Source organism: Stegodyphus dumicola, chromosome 1 (assembly GCF_044657685.1).
Source record: "Stegodyphus dumicola isolate Sdum_Otavi_A_Nest chromosome 1, ASM4465768v1".
Lineage (NCBI taxonomy): Eukaryota > Metazoa > Arthropoda > Arachnida > Araneae > Eresidae > Stegodyphus > Stegodyphus dumicola.
Window position 1 is genome coordinate 106,668,358 of NC_140768.1, and position 19,474 is coordinate 106,687,831.

Genomic DNA, 19,474 nt, shown 5'->3' on the forward strand with positions numbered 1-19,474 from the left:
ATTTAAGTTTCAAATCATTTTTCACAATTCACTTTTTATCCCTTCAATATATTTTTAACCCCATTATCGAGATTTATGTTAAGTAAACAAGTGCATAATATTGACAGTAATTACTCTTATCAAATAGCGTAATATGCAAGCTGCATCCTCATAGTCCTTTGTTTTAAAAGTAGACTTCTGTACATTTTGCATAAGTTTTTGTGTATATTTAGAGAGTTATTTACCTGTTCAAATGAGATACAGTAGATATCTCATTCGCATCTAAGATAGTTGCGAATGAGTTATCTTATATAACTCGCATTTTTGACTGACCATAATATGTTTATAAGTTAAAGAAAGACTGGTTTTACATTTGAACAAATTTCTCTTTTCTACGAAAAAATATTTTGAAAGTAGCGGATTATGGCCAAAACCAAATTTATGTGCTCTATGTATGCCTGAAAAGAAAATGCATAAAAGCATTTCAATATGAATAAAATCAGCTTATTCTTTCCAAGCAACAACTAATTCGTAAATAATTTTTTGCCAAATCAGGAAACGAAAGCTTTTGACACTTCAGGTTAATACATATGATGGCATGCTGTAAATTTTATGCAATACAGCTTCTTTTAATGTCAATAAAATAATTAACATGGCAATAGCATATCATGTTAATTATCCTAACCTGAAACAAAAAAGTTGTCAGCAGCAGCTATTTATTTAAAATGCTGAAATTAACAAAAACAATTCAACATGCAATCACATACTTTCTTCAACATCAGAATGGCCATATATATATATACAACACCATCTGCTTAATATTTTAAAGTGGTAATTTTATTTCATATTATATAAACACATTTTTGATTAACAAACCTTTCGATTTAAAAGCGAGCAGTTGCAACATTTTTCGAAATGAAGCTTTTTCATCTCCAGCATGCACAACTGTTTCCACTCGGAAAATGAGTGTGAAAATAGTGTTTTCAGAGTTTTTAATTAATATCTTGGCTGAGTAAAGTCATACGAAGATGAGACTGACATTCTATGGAACCTCTATTCCCTGGGCCAAGGAAATCAAATACCTAGGTGTTGTTTTAGATCATGCTTAACCCCCTAATCTCTCGAAACAGCATTTTAGCAATAGACCAAAAATTATTCATTTAGAAGGCTATCATGTGGCCAGTTCTCACATATACATACCCAGTCTAGGTTTATGTCTGCAAAAGCTCCTTACTCAGAATTCAAAAACTCCACACTAAGACAGCTGACAAATTGCCCATGGTATGCTCGTACTGAAACAATTCGCAGCGAATGCAGAATTCCTCAATTGCAGAAGTAATGGTCAAACTTTCAAAAAATTCTATTGAGACCTCACAAAACCTAATAATCCATCTATACCAATACTGGATTATGACACCAATTCTGCAACTGACAGAAAAGGCCCAAAGCCTCAAGAACATGCCATAGGGATTCCTCTCAATAAACTTCCAATTTCAACCTTTAATCTTAATTAAAACTTATAAAATATCACAAAAAAATCAATTTAATTCTTACTTATCCTTAATTTTATTAAATTGTGCACTATGATATATCATAATAAATGTCTCAATATATACTTTATGAAGAGATTCTTTACTTAAGTCCTAATTAGTATTAATTAAACTTAAAGCAGGCTTAATTAAATTACCCATGAAAGGAGCCTTGCCCCTCCCCCCAGCGCACTGCTGTTCCACCTTACCCTGTAGACTCCTCCATTTTAAATTATTTTAAAATTTACCCTTTTTTTGTTATAGCACATGAGCTGGAAGGCAGACGAAGGATGATTAGTAAATCTTTTCACCACCAGTTACGTAACAGTGAACGACAAGCTTTAGTAGGTAAGTTTTGTGTTATTTTTTAATTCAGATTTGATATTTAAGTAAATAAAGCTTATTATCCAACTATGAAAAATATGCCCATTGTTAACAACATGTCAAAACAGGAATATCTCTCTAATTAGACTAACAATGAATAGAAGGGAATTCAGGGAATAATTCTACTTATTGATTTTGACATATTGTAAGATTTTTTCAATTTTCTTATTGGTAGAATTCTTCTGTTCTCTTCTCCAAACTTTTTATTCTCTGGTATATATGACAAGGAATAAATATAAAGTGACGACTAATAATTTAAAATAAGCTGTGCTGCAATAGGCATGCCTATCGTGTTGAACTGTATGCCGGCCCATACTGTACTGATGATGCTTACAGATGTTATTAGAAAACAGTGACTGTATTTAGATAATCCCATTTGAAGAGTATTATTGTGAAATTATGCATTAACTGTAAGACCTTATTCCTCAAAATTTGTAGTCACCTTTTTTAAAAGTTTTTTTTTTTTTTAAAGTGAAACAATATGTCAAATTATTAACTACTTTTCTTTAATAACTCATGAAATGGTTAATTTTTTAGCTTTTGGAATATATTTCATTATTAAATGGAGCACACCTGCAACCATTTTGCAACAAACAAAATTCAACCATTTAGCTAATGATGCATATTAGTCTTATGTTCGTATGGAGATCAAACTCATGGCTTCAGCAAATAGACATGCCGAGATTATGTTAGAAATCTAGCACTGACTGAGAATAATCTTGTTACTGCACCAGTTGTTTAAGATTCTTGCTGTGCTGCCCTTCCTGAGCAAAAATAGTTTTGTCCATCGCCTGAATCAAATGTTTGTTCTTCTGACTACAGAATCCATACTTGGCATGATTAAACCCAGGGAGGAATCCTTGTTTTATTGAAACCCAGCAAACTAGCTAGGTATTTAGAGTTAGTGAGCCACATGCCTCACTAACTCTAAATGTATCCATACAGGAAAGAGCCTGGTTCTTATATTGTGTTCCTGAATGTTTATTGATCAAATGTGACTTGTTCCAAACGAGTGCAGTGTCAGTCTCAGGTATTTTGGTTATAGTCATGCACATTATAAATGTTTTTAAATCTGGGACTTGAACTAGATTCTTGTCTTCAGCTCTGTATTGCTGAGTTATTGATGTTGTATGGCTGGTTTAGATCGTTTCTGCGTGTGTGTGCTTATACTTATGACTATATAAGTAACTTGTTCCTTGGTGTTTTAAATTTGATCAGATCTGACTTCAATAGTGCCAAATAAGTAGGTTTTTTTTTTTTTTTTTTTTTTTTTTTTTTTTTTTTTTTTTTTTTTTTATTGCTAACTAGAATTTAAAAATTTTCGTAGTGTGATGAGAACTTGTCAAATTACTTGTCACTTCCTCTCTATGCTTTTTTGATTTAATATCTTATCACATTAGCAATGAGCAAATGTTGATGCACGTAATTTACAGCAGTGATTTGTGGCCTTTCGCCCCCTGCAATTATAAAATATGATTGGAAATGTGTCGAAAAAACTTTATTAATGCACGTATGCAAAGTGTTTACTTATAGATTGTGTAGCATAGTGATACAAGGGATGTTTCCAAAGTTCTAGGAATTAAAATATAAATTTTAAAGATCCGGACTTGTCAGGAATTCAGCGATTCTGGATTTGGGATTTTTCCGGATATTAGATCATCAGTTTAAATCTAGTAAGATGGCATGTAGAAATTTTAAAATTAAAAATATGAAATCGTGATTTATGAAATAATGAAGTATTTATGATCTAAAGGATATCAAAATTTGCAAAAAAAAAAAAAGGGCTTAATATTTATCTGTTTACTTTTAAACATTTCTATCAATGAAAGTGTTTTTTTTTTTTTTTTTTTTTTTTTTTTTTTTTTTTTTTTTTTTTTAGCTAATACTTTCTCTTTCATTCTATAAAGAAACATAATTTCGTGCGTAGTTACAAAGTTCCATTTTGTTCAGAAGAAGGAATTGTGAAATATTTTGGCTTGAGCCATTATCGGTCAATGGCATGCCCTCGCTGTGATGCTGTCTGGCCCATTCAATCATTATTTTGTCATGATCGTAGCTTAAAGCATAACAAATAATTTTTCTATTATTCATTGCGAGTGGGGCGTCGGAATTGCCAAAAATTCAAAAAGCTCATTTTTCTGTTTTCTTATGTCATATACAGCGGACATTCCAAAGCCATACACCTCGTGTAATTTTGAGACGGATATACCTTTATCTATTTTTTGTAGCAATTCCACTTTTTGTTTAATGGACATCGACACTTGCTTTCACTTTGTAAATCCTTTTGCAGCTTCAGAATTAGAAATTCTTTTCGACATAATCGAAAGTTCAAACTTCATAAAATTGCTGTAATAATAACAGCCTGCAAAAAATAATAAGCTTGATTAAATCAAAAAGTTGAGGAATGCAGCAATCTGCTATATTAACTGAAATTCTCTGGAATCAGTAAAGTATAATTTTAACCCAATTTAATAATGTCCACTTTACATTATTGGCTCTGTGTCATAAGATTGATGACAAAAGACAAGTTCTGCTAAATTTTGTCTTGCTTCTATTGCACACTGAAACAGTTAAGACTGAATTATATTAATTTAATTATTTATTATACTTACGTCTATTTTTTGCACATGTTTAAGGCTTATCTGAGTGTTGAATGAATAAATTCGCACATGTTTAAGGCTTATCTGAGTGTTGAATGAATAAATTCGCACATGGACTTAAGCTTAAGGCTCATTGAGTGCCAGTGCTATATATCTTACCGTCTGATACAATCTCTGGGGATCCTAAATTCTGCTACTCAGCACCTCTGTAAGTCTCCTTCTAAACTTTGTGTCCCAATGCTTTCCCTGAATTGTGAAAATTTTGCCGTCCTTTAATTTTGTTGCTCCGTGCTTCTCTAAAATTCAAAAATTTTGTTTTTCCTAAATTCTGCTGTCGGTTTTTGATTTATTTGAATAACAAATCAGTTATTTTTAATTCAGATAGCACTAAATGTAATCTTTTAGTCTATGAGTATCATTAACAAAATCTGTTTTTTGCATATGGAAATAAATATTTTAAATTTTCTCTTATCATCATTTCTTAGCATTTAAATCTCTATCATTTAAATCTGTAATCATCATCAAGCATAATGTCAATATAAAAAGTTACTGTACTTTTTGCTATTCAATTACTAATATAAAAAAAAAAAAATTAGGAATCACTGCATGTGTCATTCATTACTCGAGTTATCATGTGTTGATAAACATGTGGTAATGAAAGCAAAATATAATAATGATTCACCAGGTTGGCATCAGGGATATAAAATATTAGTAGTGTAATATCAACGATGTTTCGATGTAGAATGTTTCGATTTGAGATGTATGCCAAGCAGATATGCAGCTATGCAGCCAGATCATTGATCACACAAATTTATGCTAAAGCGAATGTTTCTTGAATAACAAGGTATTTTATTTAGTGCCAAAGGAAAATTAAGAAATCAGAACTCTCCACATGTTTTATTATGGGGAAACAATCAAATGCACATGAGTAAAGCATACAAGAAAAGGGGGTTGGTGCCTTTAAGGTTCTGATTTTAGATCATTCTGGATATTGGACATCTGGCTCTCGAACTTTGTACTGTATATGCAATATTTCAGCATAATGTCCAGTTAACTAAATATGTTTATCACAGTGAAAAGCTAATTTTTCCTTGAAGAACTTTTCCAGTGTCTTCTCAGTCCACATATTTATGGCATGTTTAAATTCTCAAACTGAAAACCCTGTAAAAGTATTTTCAAATATGGAAACAGAATATTCCTCCCCAAAATTGATGAATTTCTAGAGATTTTACACCCTCTTTCCACAAAAAATAAATAAATAAATAAATAAGAGATTGCTCTTCACATCTTCCATAGTTTCAAAAAGAAAAACAAAAAACGATCAAAATGGTACAAAAGTCCACATATATCAGTCAAACAACTGAATCAGACTGAATAATGTACCCGATAACTGCATAAACATGTCATGACTTGTTTCTGGCTGATAGCATTGCTTGTAAGTTCTATAAATAGAGTTCAATTCCTAAAACTTTAGAAATACCCTACACACACACATATATATAATTTGCCAAACTAGGCGTTCTTGTATAGTTTTTTCTTGCTTAATAGTAAGTTTTACATTTACAGTTTAAATTACAGCGCATCAGTAGCTTTTTAGCTATTTTATTTTAATTGTACATCTCTAACACCACGCCTTACTTTTGAGCTCCTGTCAAAATTCGGATCATTTTCAATGAATTGATCCATTATTTCAGTTATGGTAGACAAACTCCTTTTTACAAACGCCATTGAAAGTTCTTTTTGCTCTTCTTCTGAATCACTGCTGTCAACATTTTTTTCTTCTTGTTCAGTTAATTCCTTGAGCTCATCATTAGAAAGACTAGCCGCTGCTTCTTGAATTATTTCTTCGACATCTTCCACATTTACCCCTTCAAAATATGTCTGTACAATACCGCACCAAACAAGAAATACAAGTACACTCTTTCGGATATGTATTTGAAACCTATCGCTGCATAATATTCCAGGGAATCCCCGTATGCTGCGAGCGATTTCGTGGAATCCCCGGGTTGAAATAAAAGAGCGCTAAACGAAACAGCGTTAAGCGGGGTCTTACTGTACATATTTACTATGTATTTGAAATGTATTTAATTTTTACAACAGTTCTTTTTTAAATTATTTGTGCGTTAAAATTCTTAATTTTTTCTCACCCTTTTTGATTTTGAAGTCATCTCGATTTGTAACTTTTACATTTAGTTTTTACGAGATAGCTTTTACTACTTTAATGTTTCTAGTTGTTACATGATTTTAGCTTTTTGCTAAGGAACTATAGTGTCAAATGTACTTTTTAACATTCCTCTTACTTATAAAATTTTAAAAATTTTGCAGCTGAATGTGCAAAGTTCTTGACCACTAAGGTCTCTCTAATTCATGTTGTCTTGCTACTTTCTTCTATATATAAAAGTCATGAAGATATTGCCATTATTAAATGTGTTTAATATCTGTTAGTTACCTCTTTAGAAACAATTATACTTGCATATTAACTAGTACATGACCAAAAATGCCACTGCTGACTTTGATTCCCACCAGTAATTGGGGAGTGTAGAAGCTGTACTGGATTCTTCAAGAAATATGAGTCATCCTGTCCCAGGGGATGCACAGTGAAGTTGTGACAGCAAATGCAAAATGAAATTGTGATGTCAGCAACATCTGATAATTTTAGAACTGGGAATTAGGTTGAGTGAAGTGACTTGCTTCTTATTTAAAAGAATTTGTATGGAAGCGAAGGAATATAATAGTCTGAAACAATTTTGAATCATTGAACAACTTAAATTTTCTTTTAAAAAAAACTTATTCATCAATCTGCTGATGTCAAAAATATATTTTATTGCCAAAAGGCATCTGTAGCTTGCTGGCAGGTATCAGCTAATACCAGTTAATACACAAGTACAGTAGCCACCGCTTAATGTGATCGTTGTTAATGTTACCATCTGAATATTGTGATCAATGATTCAGTTAATATTATCAAACTATTATAGAGTAAATTTTTGAAACTGAAGTAAAGTTGTCAAAGAAGTTCAAAACTGATTATAAAAATTCCGAGTGACAGAGAAATGTTGGCAAGTAAAGGATTAAGTCATCAAAAAGCTGGGTTTTGGTTCAAGTTAATCATTTAAAATTAGGCCCTCTCCCAAAAAAAGCTCAGTTTTGACATAGATTTTTAATAACTTGATTATGAAGGCAATCAGACATGGGTCTTTCTTCTTCAGAAGCAAAAACATTTTTACAGAATTTTTTCCCCTCTGAAATAACATTTTATGAAAACATCTACGCTAGGCTCAGTTTATTTTTTTATGTTTCTCTTTTTTTGGCCGGCAAGGGGATCTAATGTTAAATTTTACATTGGCAAGTTCTTTTGCAATGGAGATGTTCTCTGTGTATTTATATTAGGGTGACAGCATCCATCAAATAATTTCCAGAAAGGTTATGAAGTGTTCATAAATGCACTTTTGCATTAAAAATAGTACGAACAGATGGTATGATAGTATAAACAAGTCTTTCCATTTCCTGTATTAAAATGCAATGAAACTACCTAGTTATATGTTTTTAGTTATTGCTCTTTTGAAGGATATTTTATTCTTATTGTTTAATGTTATCAGAATAGCTGCAGATAAATGTGATCACATTAAGTGGTACCTACTGTATCAAAGGACCTTCTTTTAAAAAACATAATTAAATAAGTAACTTAGTTTATAAAATATTAATTGAACCCTTCCCCTTTCTGAAAATTTTACTTCTCACTTTTTCTCTCTCCCCCCAAGTAGATCGTGAATAAGCATCAGTATTGTGGAAGCCTAAGTTGTTTGTTAATATTCTAATATTTATATATATATATATATATATATATATATATATATATATATATATTTTCAGGTCCACCAGAAAGTATGCGGGAGCATGTTGTTGCTGCATCTAAAGCAATGCGTGTTGGTAACTGGAAAGCTTGTAAAGATTACATTATAAATGAAAAGATGAATTCTAAGGTAAAATTGAAAAATCATATTTTCATTTCTGAATTGTCTGTAATTAAAATCTCAGAGTACATGTTGCAAATGTGATGCGAGATCTCTGTTGTGTTTTGTGTGTAATTCTTGGAAAACAACTGATTTTATATTTAATTTTATTTTCCGTGCATTATTATTAAAAGTTTTTAAAATATAAAAATAATAGTAGACCTTAAATGAGTTTAAAACTAAAATGCAACGGTGGATTCTCGCTGCATATTGTATAAATTTAATATAGCTATTTTTCTATAAATTTTTCATTGCAGCTCTTTCTTTGCAGCTTATATTATGCATTTCTAAATACGCAAGGAACTGTTTAACTTAATTTTGCTGATAAATGATGCCTAAGTCACATTTATTCTCTTAATTCATATAAAAAAATTTCAAAGTTTATATCTGGTAGTTTCATACCATTCTTCAACTAGTAACTAATATTTTATATCATGAAAGGATACAAGGTCTTATATATTAGTTTTCAAATTTTTATTTTTTAATGCATATTTTTCTAAAAGTTATGTATGAATCTGTAGTGCCAAAGAATTTTTCTTTTGAAGTACAAAATGTCATGCAATGTAAATTTAGTAATTTAGAAATGATTTACACTGGTAAATCTCATTTCTTTGCCCTCAGATTAAAGAAAGGCTATATATATTCTTCAATTACTAAACTAAATTTAATTATCATAATTACAATTCACCAAAAATTCATTTTTCACAAAACCTTTTTCAAGTTACCTTCTTTAACATCAGACAAAATACATCTGAAATAATAGTGAGTGTTGTATTTTTTAAGAGCACTCAGTTTGCTTTGTATAAGAAATGTTCAGAGCTGATTTAGTGGAACTATTATTTGTATACGTCTAAAGTGAATCAAACAGCTTTTCAGAAGTTTCATTAGGAAAACATAGTGTTTTCAAGTGTGACTAAATACGAGACCTATGGGATGGCATTGCCCAAATGACAGTCACCATGTTAGTGTTAGCAATGCAGTGCTGCAGGGATCACCATGAAGCAGTGATCCCTGCAGCACTGCATTGCCTCAGTAGAATTATTCATGTCACTAAGCAGAATTATTGATAGTGGGTTCCAGAACTGCATTGGATGCCCTCTTCCAGTTTCTGAGTTGCAGTATAATATAAAACTTGTACAATGGTAGGTTTTCATATCAGTTAGCCATATTTCTTCAAAAATAATACAAGTGAAGTACTTACTTTGAATGTTCAACCATGCATTTCATGACTATCCTGATAATGTTTCTTCAGGACGTTTAGGTTCTCATCACCATGGTGATTTTAGTAAATTGGAACAACTGCTCTTACAGATGCATGGAAGGCACTGATTTACATTATGGGGACATAATTTCTTCAATCCAATTACCTGATTATTTCCTTTAGATTTATCACAAAGTATACAAAATAGATTACAATACGATTGCACAAGCTTGACCTTATGTGGACTGAGAGGGCAGCCAGTTACTAAAGATGTCGTGTTTTACAGAATAAGGGAGGGTTCATTCACAACTCGTAATATATTGTCCATCACTTACGTCTACACTTTTTATAAAAATCATCTTGAGAGATCTAGGAGATGGACAGAAGATTCTTGGATTCATCGTCCAGGTATTTCTGCTTCCAAAATTGGGCAAATTTGTATTGTCGCCTATAAAATACCCAAGGCTTGATACACCAACATATGGTGGAATCTTTGGACACAATAAAATCCATGGACTTGGTCTAATGTTCCTGTCAGGTAAATCAGACAAGTCACAACATACAAAAACTAAAATGCATTTCTACTATTATTCCATTTTTTTTTTTTAAACTGTCAGTTTTTTCGATATCAAGTTGTGACTGAGTAGTTATAATTATTGATTGGGATAGCTACATGGTTCTCAGTGCTGTAGTATGAATTTCTTTTAGAAAGCTCTACACAAGCACTTTGCTACTGAAAAAAATAGCTTTTCAGTGCTTTGCTGTAATAGGTAGCCCCAAGTAATTTCCAATATTCTAATAAAATTATTGCATTCTTTTTACAATTCAGTGTATGAAAATTTTAATCTGGTTTTATGAGTTTGTGTTTAAACAAAATAGTGTTTATGTTATATAAATTAGTTCTTATGATTAGTTCAAAGTGTAGTTCTTTTTTTTTTTTTTTTTTTCTTCTTCTTCTTCTTTAAGTACAGGTTTGGGATTTATTTCATCAAGCAGAAAAGGTCAGGGAAATGATTTCTCAAAAAATTCAAGAAGAAGCTCTTAGAACTTATCTTTTTACATACAGCAGTTATTATGACTCTCTTTCTGTTGCAAGGTTGTCTGAAATGTTTGAGCTTGATAAAGGAGTTGTTCACAGTATTTTATGCAAAATGATTATAAATGAAGAATTAATGGTAAGCTAGCTGTTTTGATAATAACTAGATTTTTTTCAGTCATTTTCTTTTATAACAGTAGAGTATTCCCCCCCCCCATTTAAAAGCAGTTGCTTTGTTTCAATGCATAAATAATCACTTCTTGTTACAGATGTGTGTTAATGTAGCTCAACGTATCTGCATTACTTTACTAAATTAGCACGAAATATTCAGATGTGAAATGTGAATTTCATCACCATATTATATATTCTTGCAAAAATATTTTAAATAAATTCTGTAGATTGCTCTATTTTTAAACTGGCATTGTTGTTTTCTCTTCTGGTAATAATATTGCATTTAATACTTGTTGTATATAAAACAATAAATGGTATTCAAGTTTTAAATAAAAATGAAGCTAACTAAATATAACAATAGGAAAGAAATCTTTTTTGTTTTTATTCAAAATGATAAATGAGAATTCTGTAATGGTGATCTTTAAGCAACATAGTTCTGCTTATCTCTCTTTCTCTCTCTTTTTTTCCAACTAGTATTTCAATGATTTGCAAAAACTTGCAGGCAAATTTTTTAATCTAAATGCACAGAAAGATGTAAAGAAATATTTAGGTATGTTGTAAGTGTATAAAATACAAGCAGATACTACTATTATTTTATCACATATTACCACAAAATATACACAAATCTTTTATAAGAATTTTTTATATCTGCTATTAATAATGTATAACACCTTCTCTGTTTTGTATCATGTAAAATCAAGAAGATTAGACTACATAAAGGTGCTCTTCGCATATCCATAGTGAAGCCAAAATAGAAGGGAGGAAACTAGACACACATAATCTCACTCCTGTTTTTGACAACTACAATATAAAATCAGATGATGCTAGCACATCTGCTTCTGCTAATTCTGTGTTTTAAATAACGGTGAGCTTTCAGTACTTAGCACTTCTGGCTGATTATTCATAAACAAAATCTAATTTATCTTTCTTACAAAACAAATTATATCTGATAGATATTATTATATCTATCAGATATAATTTGTTTTTATTTCTAATATAAACGATGGGATACTCAAGTTTAGTGAAGCATAAGCATTTCGAAAATCATTTTTTCTAATAAAGAACTCTTAAACAACTTTTTGCTTTTAGAGATGTGAGTTCTTTTATTAAACGGTTCTAAATTTGGCCACTTATCAACATTTTGGCGATTTTAAGATCAGTTTCTATAGAAAATTTATAATTCTGAGATTTTTTCGACGATTTTTTTAAAACATCGTAGCATTGATAAATTTCATTAAAATAGTAGTAATGTATTGAAATTATAATTAAAAAATAACATTAAAATAAACCATTTTTATTTTTCGCTGTCATATTATAAATTATACAATATTTCGAATCTGAAATATAAACAAGGTATAATGAATGCTATTAAGCACAATTTAAGAAACAGCTCTTAGCAAAAAGCAAAATTAGCTATGTAATTAATTAAAAATGTCTTCTTAATTTTTTCACAGTAAGAGTTTTTACCATGTAATTGTCTCAGAAATATGCATCAGTTTTCTCCATAAAATTAATTTTAAACTTTCCCCCCCCCCCACCATTTTTCGCCCAAAATATTTCTGGCATTTTGCTGTTACAGAATTGGTAAGGATAATTTTTCTTTAGGATTTTAGACATTGAAGCTTAGAAAATTTAGAAGGATTTGAAGGCAAGATTTATAGACACACGATTCGAGAAATATGTGACAAAGTTAAAAATGTCTCCATGGTATCAAACATGTAATGGATGTATTTTTCAGAAAGTTTGCAATGAATTTCTTACCTTTTGGAGAACATCTGGAAGAACAATGAAAACGTATTTGAATGTTTTTCTTCTGATACTAGATTCGTTTTCTTAACATGCATAGCTTCCCTTTATTTTCTTTACTTTTCACTAGATATAAGCATGGAAAATATCAAAAATGCTTCTAATCTTATAACATTGGCAGACATCATAGAAAGAGATTTTTTATTAATAAGGAAATTGAAAACTTACAATTTAAAAGATTCATCTAATATGTCTTAATGCATCATACGTACAGCTGGCACTAAACATTTTCCCACCTGATGCAATCTCTGTGAGATCCTAAATTCTGCTTTCAATGCCTGCTGTAAATTCTAAAAGTTTTACCATTTCTAGATTTTGTCGTTCGATTGAATGTGCATATTACTAAAGAAATAAAATTAGCTGCTTTTTATGTACATTCTAAATTAATTTGTGTTTTTTAGAATAGCAGAAATCCTTAATTAAATCCAAAAACTCTAAAATGAAAAGGAAACGTGTTGAAGAAAGAAACTGAATACACAAAGAAAATTATTCTTCAAAGATATGTGCAAAGATATATGATATATACATATATTATGATATTATGTAAATTACCCAATTGTTTATAATTTTAGCCTTTACTATAATTTCCCATTTCTATTTCCTCATATGATAGAGTTACTGAGCCAGATTAAATTTATATTAAACTGTATAATCTTTGACCTAGTAGTCCACATTTTTAGTTTGAGTTTGATTGTTCTTGTTTAATTACATCACCGTGAGCTGTAATTGATTTTTTTTAGCATCAGAACATGCCTTTATGTTCTAGGTTCTTTTTTAAGGCTTATTTAAACCTTTGTTTGATATTGTAGTTACTTTCAAACATATCGATAATATGCTTCACGTCTGTCGGGGGTTTTGAACTATTTAACTTTTACCAGATCAAGTAAACCGTCATAGGTACATTGTGGAGAGGTTGACAAGTTAGGAGTTAAAGCACACAGAAACTAGCGAGAGCATTGGTTTGCATATTGAGACAAATCTCTTAATTGTTTGAAAAGATGCTTAAAGAGAAGGAAATCGATATATAGTAACCAAAATGTTTGGGAAGGCTTTAAATTAAAATGACGGATAAATATCTACTTGAGTGTTGTTACAAAACAGAAATGTTTTTTAGCTTTTAATCTGTAATTATTCTAATATCGTTTAAGAATCAATGTCATAAATTACATGTATTTTAAACTGCAAAGTCGAAAAATTGGCATATCAGCTGAACGAAGAGGCAGAGCGGACAGAAAGACCAATCAGGAGATTAAGTAAGGTGATGTACGGTAGCACATGCGCAGATATGCAGGTAGACGTAATAGGGGAGTGTCTGAGTAGTATAAAGCATGTTGTCGGTTTAAGATCAGTATTTTTGGCAAAGAGATTGCATGCCGTATAGCAGTTAAAATCACACCGAGCTGCTGCCTCAGCGAGTAATGGCGAATAATCAATCTGTTAGACGACATCTGGATGCTTTTACCCGAGGTCGAATCATTGGGAAGTTGGAGGAAGGCCGCAGTGTGACAAGTGTGGCTGCAGATTTCGGAATTGCTCACAGCATCGTTTCACGACTTTGGAGACAATTTCAAACTACAGGAACAGCTATCCGGGGGTTTAGTAGTGGTCGTCCACGAGGAACCACACCCGCAGATGACCGGTATATTGCCTTACAGGCCAGAAGAAACAGGCGGCAGACAGCGGGAGAAATCGCTAGACCAGTGCTCCGCAACCTTTTCTCACCTGCAACGCACAAAAAATCTTTCTAGAATTTCGTGGCAGACCAAAAGCTAATGTATATATGTATTGATTTATACACAAAATTTACAATAAATTTTTGTTTTTAATTTGAAAAATATACAATTATAAAACCATAACATATTTATTTATATGCAATCATAATAATTATCAATGTGATACCTGCGCTTAAAAAAAGTTATATATTTTTGAGTTCCGAGTTATCAAGGAAGTGCCGAAAAAATCCAAATGCTGACACACTTACAATCACACACACAACCACACAACAGTGAAATATATAAAAACATTTAAAATAGACATTATTAAGGAAAAAAATTGTCATTGTGTATTAAATACATGATAAAAAATTGCAAAATGTCAAATACATGTATTTGATTGCGGCGCACCAATATCCTACTCATGGCACACCGGTTGCAGAGCACTGCGCTAGACACACGAGACAGGCGACCGATATTGCGTTTTACCGTGGCCAGAAGACTACTCGGTGGTGGTCTGTTTGCACGACGCCCTGTACGGTGTGTACCTCTAACGCCTGCCCATCGGAGAAGGCGTTCTCTGTGGTGCTGGGAACACCGGAATTGGAGAGACAATGAATGGGGACGAGTACTCTTTTACAGATGAGAGCAGATTCAGTCTGAGTAGCGATTCTCATCGCATACTCATCTGGAGAGAGCGGGGAAGCCGCAATCATCCCTCGAACATCATTGAAAGGGACATGTATGGAGGTGGCAGTGTTCTCATTTGGGGAGGCATCATGCTTGGTAGTCGTACAGACCTTCACATCTTCGACGCAGTTCAGTCAACGGGACCCGTTATTGTAACGAGATTCTTCTTCCATATGTGCGTCTTTTTAGAGGCGCTATGGGTCCGCAGTTCCTTTTCATGGACGACAATGCACCATGTCATCGCACAATAGCTGCCGAACAGCTCTTAGAGAGTGAGGATATTGAATGTATTGATTGGCCGGCACAATCTCCGGATCTCAATCCCATTGAGCATGTATGGGATTTTCTAGGCAGACGCTTGGCAGCTCGTACCTTACCACCCGTTAACGATTCCGGAGCTTCGATTGGCGCTGCAAGACGAATGGGCAGCAATGCCTCAACAACTCATTGACACCCTCATTCTCAGCATGGGCAGATGCTGTGAAACCTGCTTAGCAGTCAGGGGAGATCATATCCCCTATTAAAGACCGGATGTTTTTTGCTGGACACCCATCACAGGGATGTTTCGGCCTTCAGTTGCATTGCGCTCCATGCTACTTTTTCAATAAAGCTTCTTTTTATCCCTCTGATTTCTCTTTTAGTAAGTGTTGCTTACATTACTCATGTCCGTATGTATTGGGGATCTTACGGTATTAAATGTGTTGATTCGGAAAGCTTTTGTACAAAGTCATATTGAAAAAAACCGTCTTGTCCTTAATTTTTGCACACCAGTGTATTAAAGCGAGTTATTGCCTTTCATTAATGCTCACTGTGGTCACAAGATAAAACACAAAAATGTAAAAATTCAAGTAAGACTTAGTCTTTGCATCTAGTGAGACATAAAATAATTCAAAATAACTTATCACCTCTGGTGCTTTAATGGCTTATTGAAACCTTAAAGTATATTAACTGGGTTACAACCCCTGGAACTCGACACGAGGCTACGACACTAACTGCATCAAACAGAGCCTGACTAACTTTCAACACTTGCCAACCGTACCTACATCAGGCCTTTCAGGTTTGTTCTAATCAGCAGGTCTCTCTCTAGACAAGCAGCAGCAGTTACAACATTCAGTCTTTTTTTATGAATCATGCTGATTGTGATCTTACTTCTCATTTTAACCTATGCCACTTGACATAAAATCTACCTGCTATTAACTAATTCTCTGGACTGACCAAGTATGTGACAAAATGAGACATAAAGAAAAAATCAACTTAAAGCTAACTGTTAGTAAATGTCACTTATCTTCTTTCAAATATGCCCAACTAGTATAAGTGTATTTATAGCTACTTGATAAATTGCATAAAGTTAATTCTGTTCTCAAACTTATTAATAATTATGTTAATTAATTCATGTTTAATAATAATGCATACTACTTAGGGATCTATTTTATTTTTAGGATGGTATTACAAAAGTGAAATTCAGGCATAAATAGTATTTTTAATTGAATTTATTCAGTTTCCATTTGCTCATAGGTCCTTAATTTTTTTCATTAATTGTCCTTAAAAGTACTTAATTTCCGTGTTCAGAAATGTGTACGAACCCTGGTATATTGTTCATTATACTGTAGAGTAATTTGGGGGGGGGTGTATTTGAATGAGCAAAACTTTTCAAATGTTCCATATAACTGATATCTGGTATAAAATCAATATCTTCTGAAATAGATAAAATGACATTAAAGTAATTACTTCACACAAATATTACGAGGGCTATCCAGAAAGTAGATTACGTTTTGGAATAAAAAAATAAACAAAGTATAGGAAACAAATTTTATTATATACAGATGAAAGCCACACTCAAATACTACTTTTCTACATAGTCACCATACAAATTAAGGCATTTATCGTAGCGATGTACGAGCTTGGAAATTCCTTCGTCGAAAATTTCGGCCGCCTGCGCCTTCAACCACTTCGTTACCTCTTCTTGCCTTCCATCTTGCACAAAACTTGTGGTAACCAAGCTTTTCGCTGATGATTTCGTGCAACAAACTTCGCGAAATTTGTGGAAAACTCAAAGAAAGTTCCGTTATTGTGAAATTTCGATTTTCACGGACTTTAGCATCGACTTTTTCGAGAAGTTCGGCGGTCACTATGCTGGGTCTCCCACTTCGATCTTCGTCGTGAACATTGGTATGGCCATTTTGAAATCTTATGACCCACTGACGCACTCCACCTTCAGTGATAATGTTGTCCCCATACACTTCACGAAGCTGCCGATAGATTTCTATCGGTTTACAGTTTTTTGCAGTCAGAAACCTTATTGCTGAGCGCACCTCGCAGCTCACGGGATTTTCAATTAACGCAGACATTTCAAACCGTCACAGTATCCGAACGGAGCACGAACCTCTCACTAGCACGTCTAGATGCAGACTGAGCTGCGCAACGCTCTGACCCCAAGATGGCCGCGCTAGCCCCGCCCCTAGCAGACACAGACGGAAACGTAATCTACTTCCTGGATGGCCCTCGTATAATAGCAATTTTATATGCAAAGCAAAATCTTAGCTCATATTGATAATGATAATATGTTTGGCATATAATATGCATATTGCATGTGTATGTGTGCCTTATCAAGCACTATTTTACTTTCTGTTTTACTTTGAATGCAAAATGACTAATTTTATCACAGATGTATAAGAGCTCTTTGCAGGCATAGAGACAAATGTATAAGAAAGATTTTGTTTAATAGTGGTTAATACTTTTATGCCATTTTAATATGCTTGGCTTATGAAAACATTTCACAATAGATAATTTATGTAAGATATTTTCTTAAAATAATTAATATTTATTTATTAAAATCATCCATATTTAGCATTTTTACATTTTTAATTAATATTTTTATATTTTAGGCATCATTAGATGAGCCAACCCAATCTGTTATTTTGCATCGTACAGAACCTTCAAGGATTCAGGCTTTATCTCTTCAGCTGGCTGATAAAGTATCGTCTCTAGTTGAACAAAATGAAAGACTTATGGACTTGAAGCAGGGATCTTATTTCAGTCGAAATATTGGTATGTTTCTCTTTTTTGTGGATAATCATATTTTTTTTTTTTTTTTTTTTAATGTATCATTTGTTTCTAAGATAGACATTTTTTTTTGAGTAACAGATATATGCCACTAAACATGATGATAATAATGAGTTATTTATTTAAAAGAAGTACACAAATATTCTGTCTACGAGAAACAAATTAATAGTAATAAGATTAAACATATTGATTTTCGGAAGAGATTAGAAAAGCTGCGGTGTTATTGGAGATTTCATCACTAGCTTAGTTATTTTGCATATTTTATAACTACTAAGAAATAAAAACAAGAATGATATCAGAATAGAAAAATCATAGAACAAACCATTAAGCTAGTTTATGTTTGTAGTAAATTGAATTTTACTTATTTTTTAATTTAATTATGTAATACAGTCAAATATCGAAAATCCACCGACCTGAAATCCACGTTGCCTCTCAAAATATAAATATTCAGTTTATAGGTTCCGGAAACCGCAACATGGAGTACGAAATATCGAGGAAAAAATACTTACCGAATAATAATGAGTCATAACGGAAATATCAAATTATTGACATCATGATAAAAAAATGTTCCTCTCCAATCTGCATCAAGGTAAAAAAGCAGATGATTCACTCAACTCTTCTTTAAAGTTCACGATTCACGTTCTTGTATTTTCTGAGCTTTGTTATTCACGAGATTGCTTAGTGCTGCCTTTTTTTTTTTTTAATCTGGATATTTTGTGGATAAATTATGAATATTTTAAATTTCAGCACTTTTTAATACATTGACAGATAAGAAACGTAAACACGTTGCATTGACGGTAATGCAAAAAGTAGAAATTCTGCAAAAGATAGAGGCAGGTGCTACTCCTCAGTTTATAGCAGAATCGTATGGAATTGCGACAGGGACTGTGTATGATATATGAGAAAATAAAGAAAAGTTGTTGAAATTTTACAGCAAGAATGATTCTAACACTGGAATCTGAAACCGGAAATCTTTGAATGAGGCGAAATCGGCAAACCTTGATGCTGTATTGTACGAGTGATTCTGGTAGTGGTTGGAGTGATGGGGTACCAATTTCAGGACCTCTCCTGAGAGAAAAGGGGAAGCAGAATCGTGCTGATTTAAAATTAGAGGAGCCTTCCAAGCTTTGCGGATTTCTGGACTTCTTCTGTATTATGAAAACATTATCCCCCTTTCCTATTAAACGTTTATCTCAAAAAAGTCAAATAACAGCCAATCTTGCAATTGATATACATTCTAATAGCTGTATCAAGAATTGTGCCATTTGTAAGAAAATGATAATGCAGTCCAGT

The 19,474-nt window shown here is 32.4% G+C and overlaps 1 protein-coding gene across 2 annotated transcripts in view; it reads left to right on the top strand.

Moving 5' to 3' along the window:
* The window catches only part of eIF3c (eukaryotic translation initiation factor 3 subunit c), an 86,915-nt gene that overhangs the window by 64,188 nt on the left and 3,253 nt on the right, over positions 1 to 19,474 (top strand). Inside the window, exons 16-19 of one of the 2 annotated variants that reach the window (XM_035356492.2) lie at positions 1,773 to 1,856; positions 8,363 to 8,472; positions 10,675 to 10,878; positions 18,004 to 18,166. In XM_035356492.2, the coding sequence (XP_035212383.1) occupies positions 1,773 to 1,856; positions 8,363 to 8,472; positions 10,675 to 10,878; positions 18,004 to 18,166 (561 nt within the window). The remainder of the gene's footprint in view (positions 1 to 1,772; positions 1,857 to 8,362; positions 8,473 to 10,674; positions 10,879 to 18,003; positions 18,167 to 19,474) is intronic. The other variant, XM_085818928.1, reaches the window with a different exon arrangement.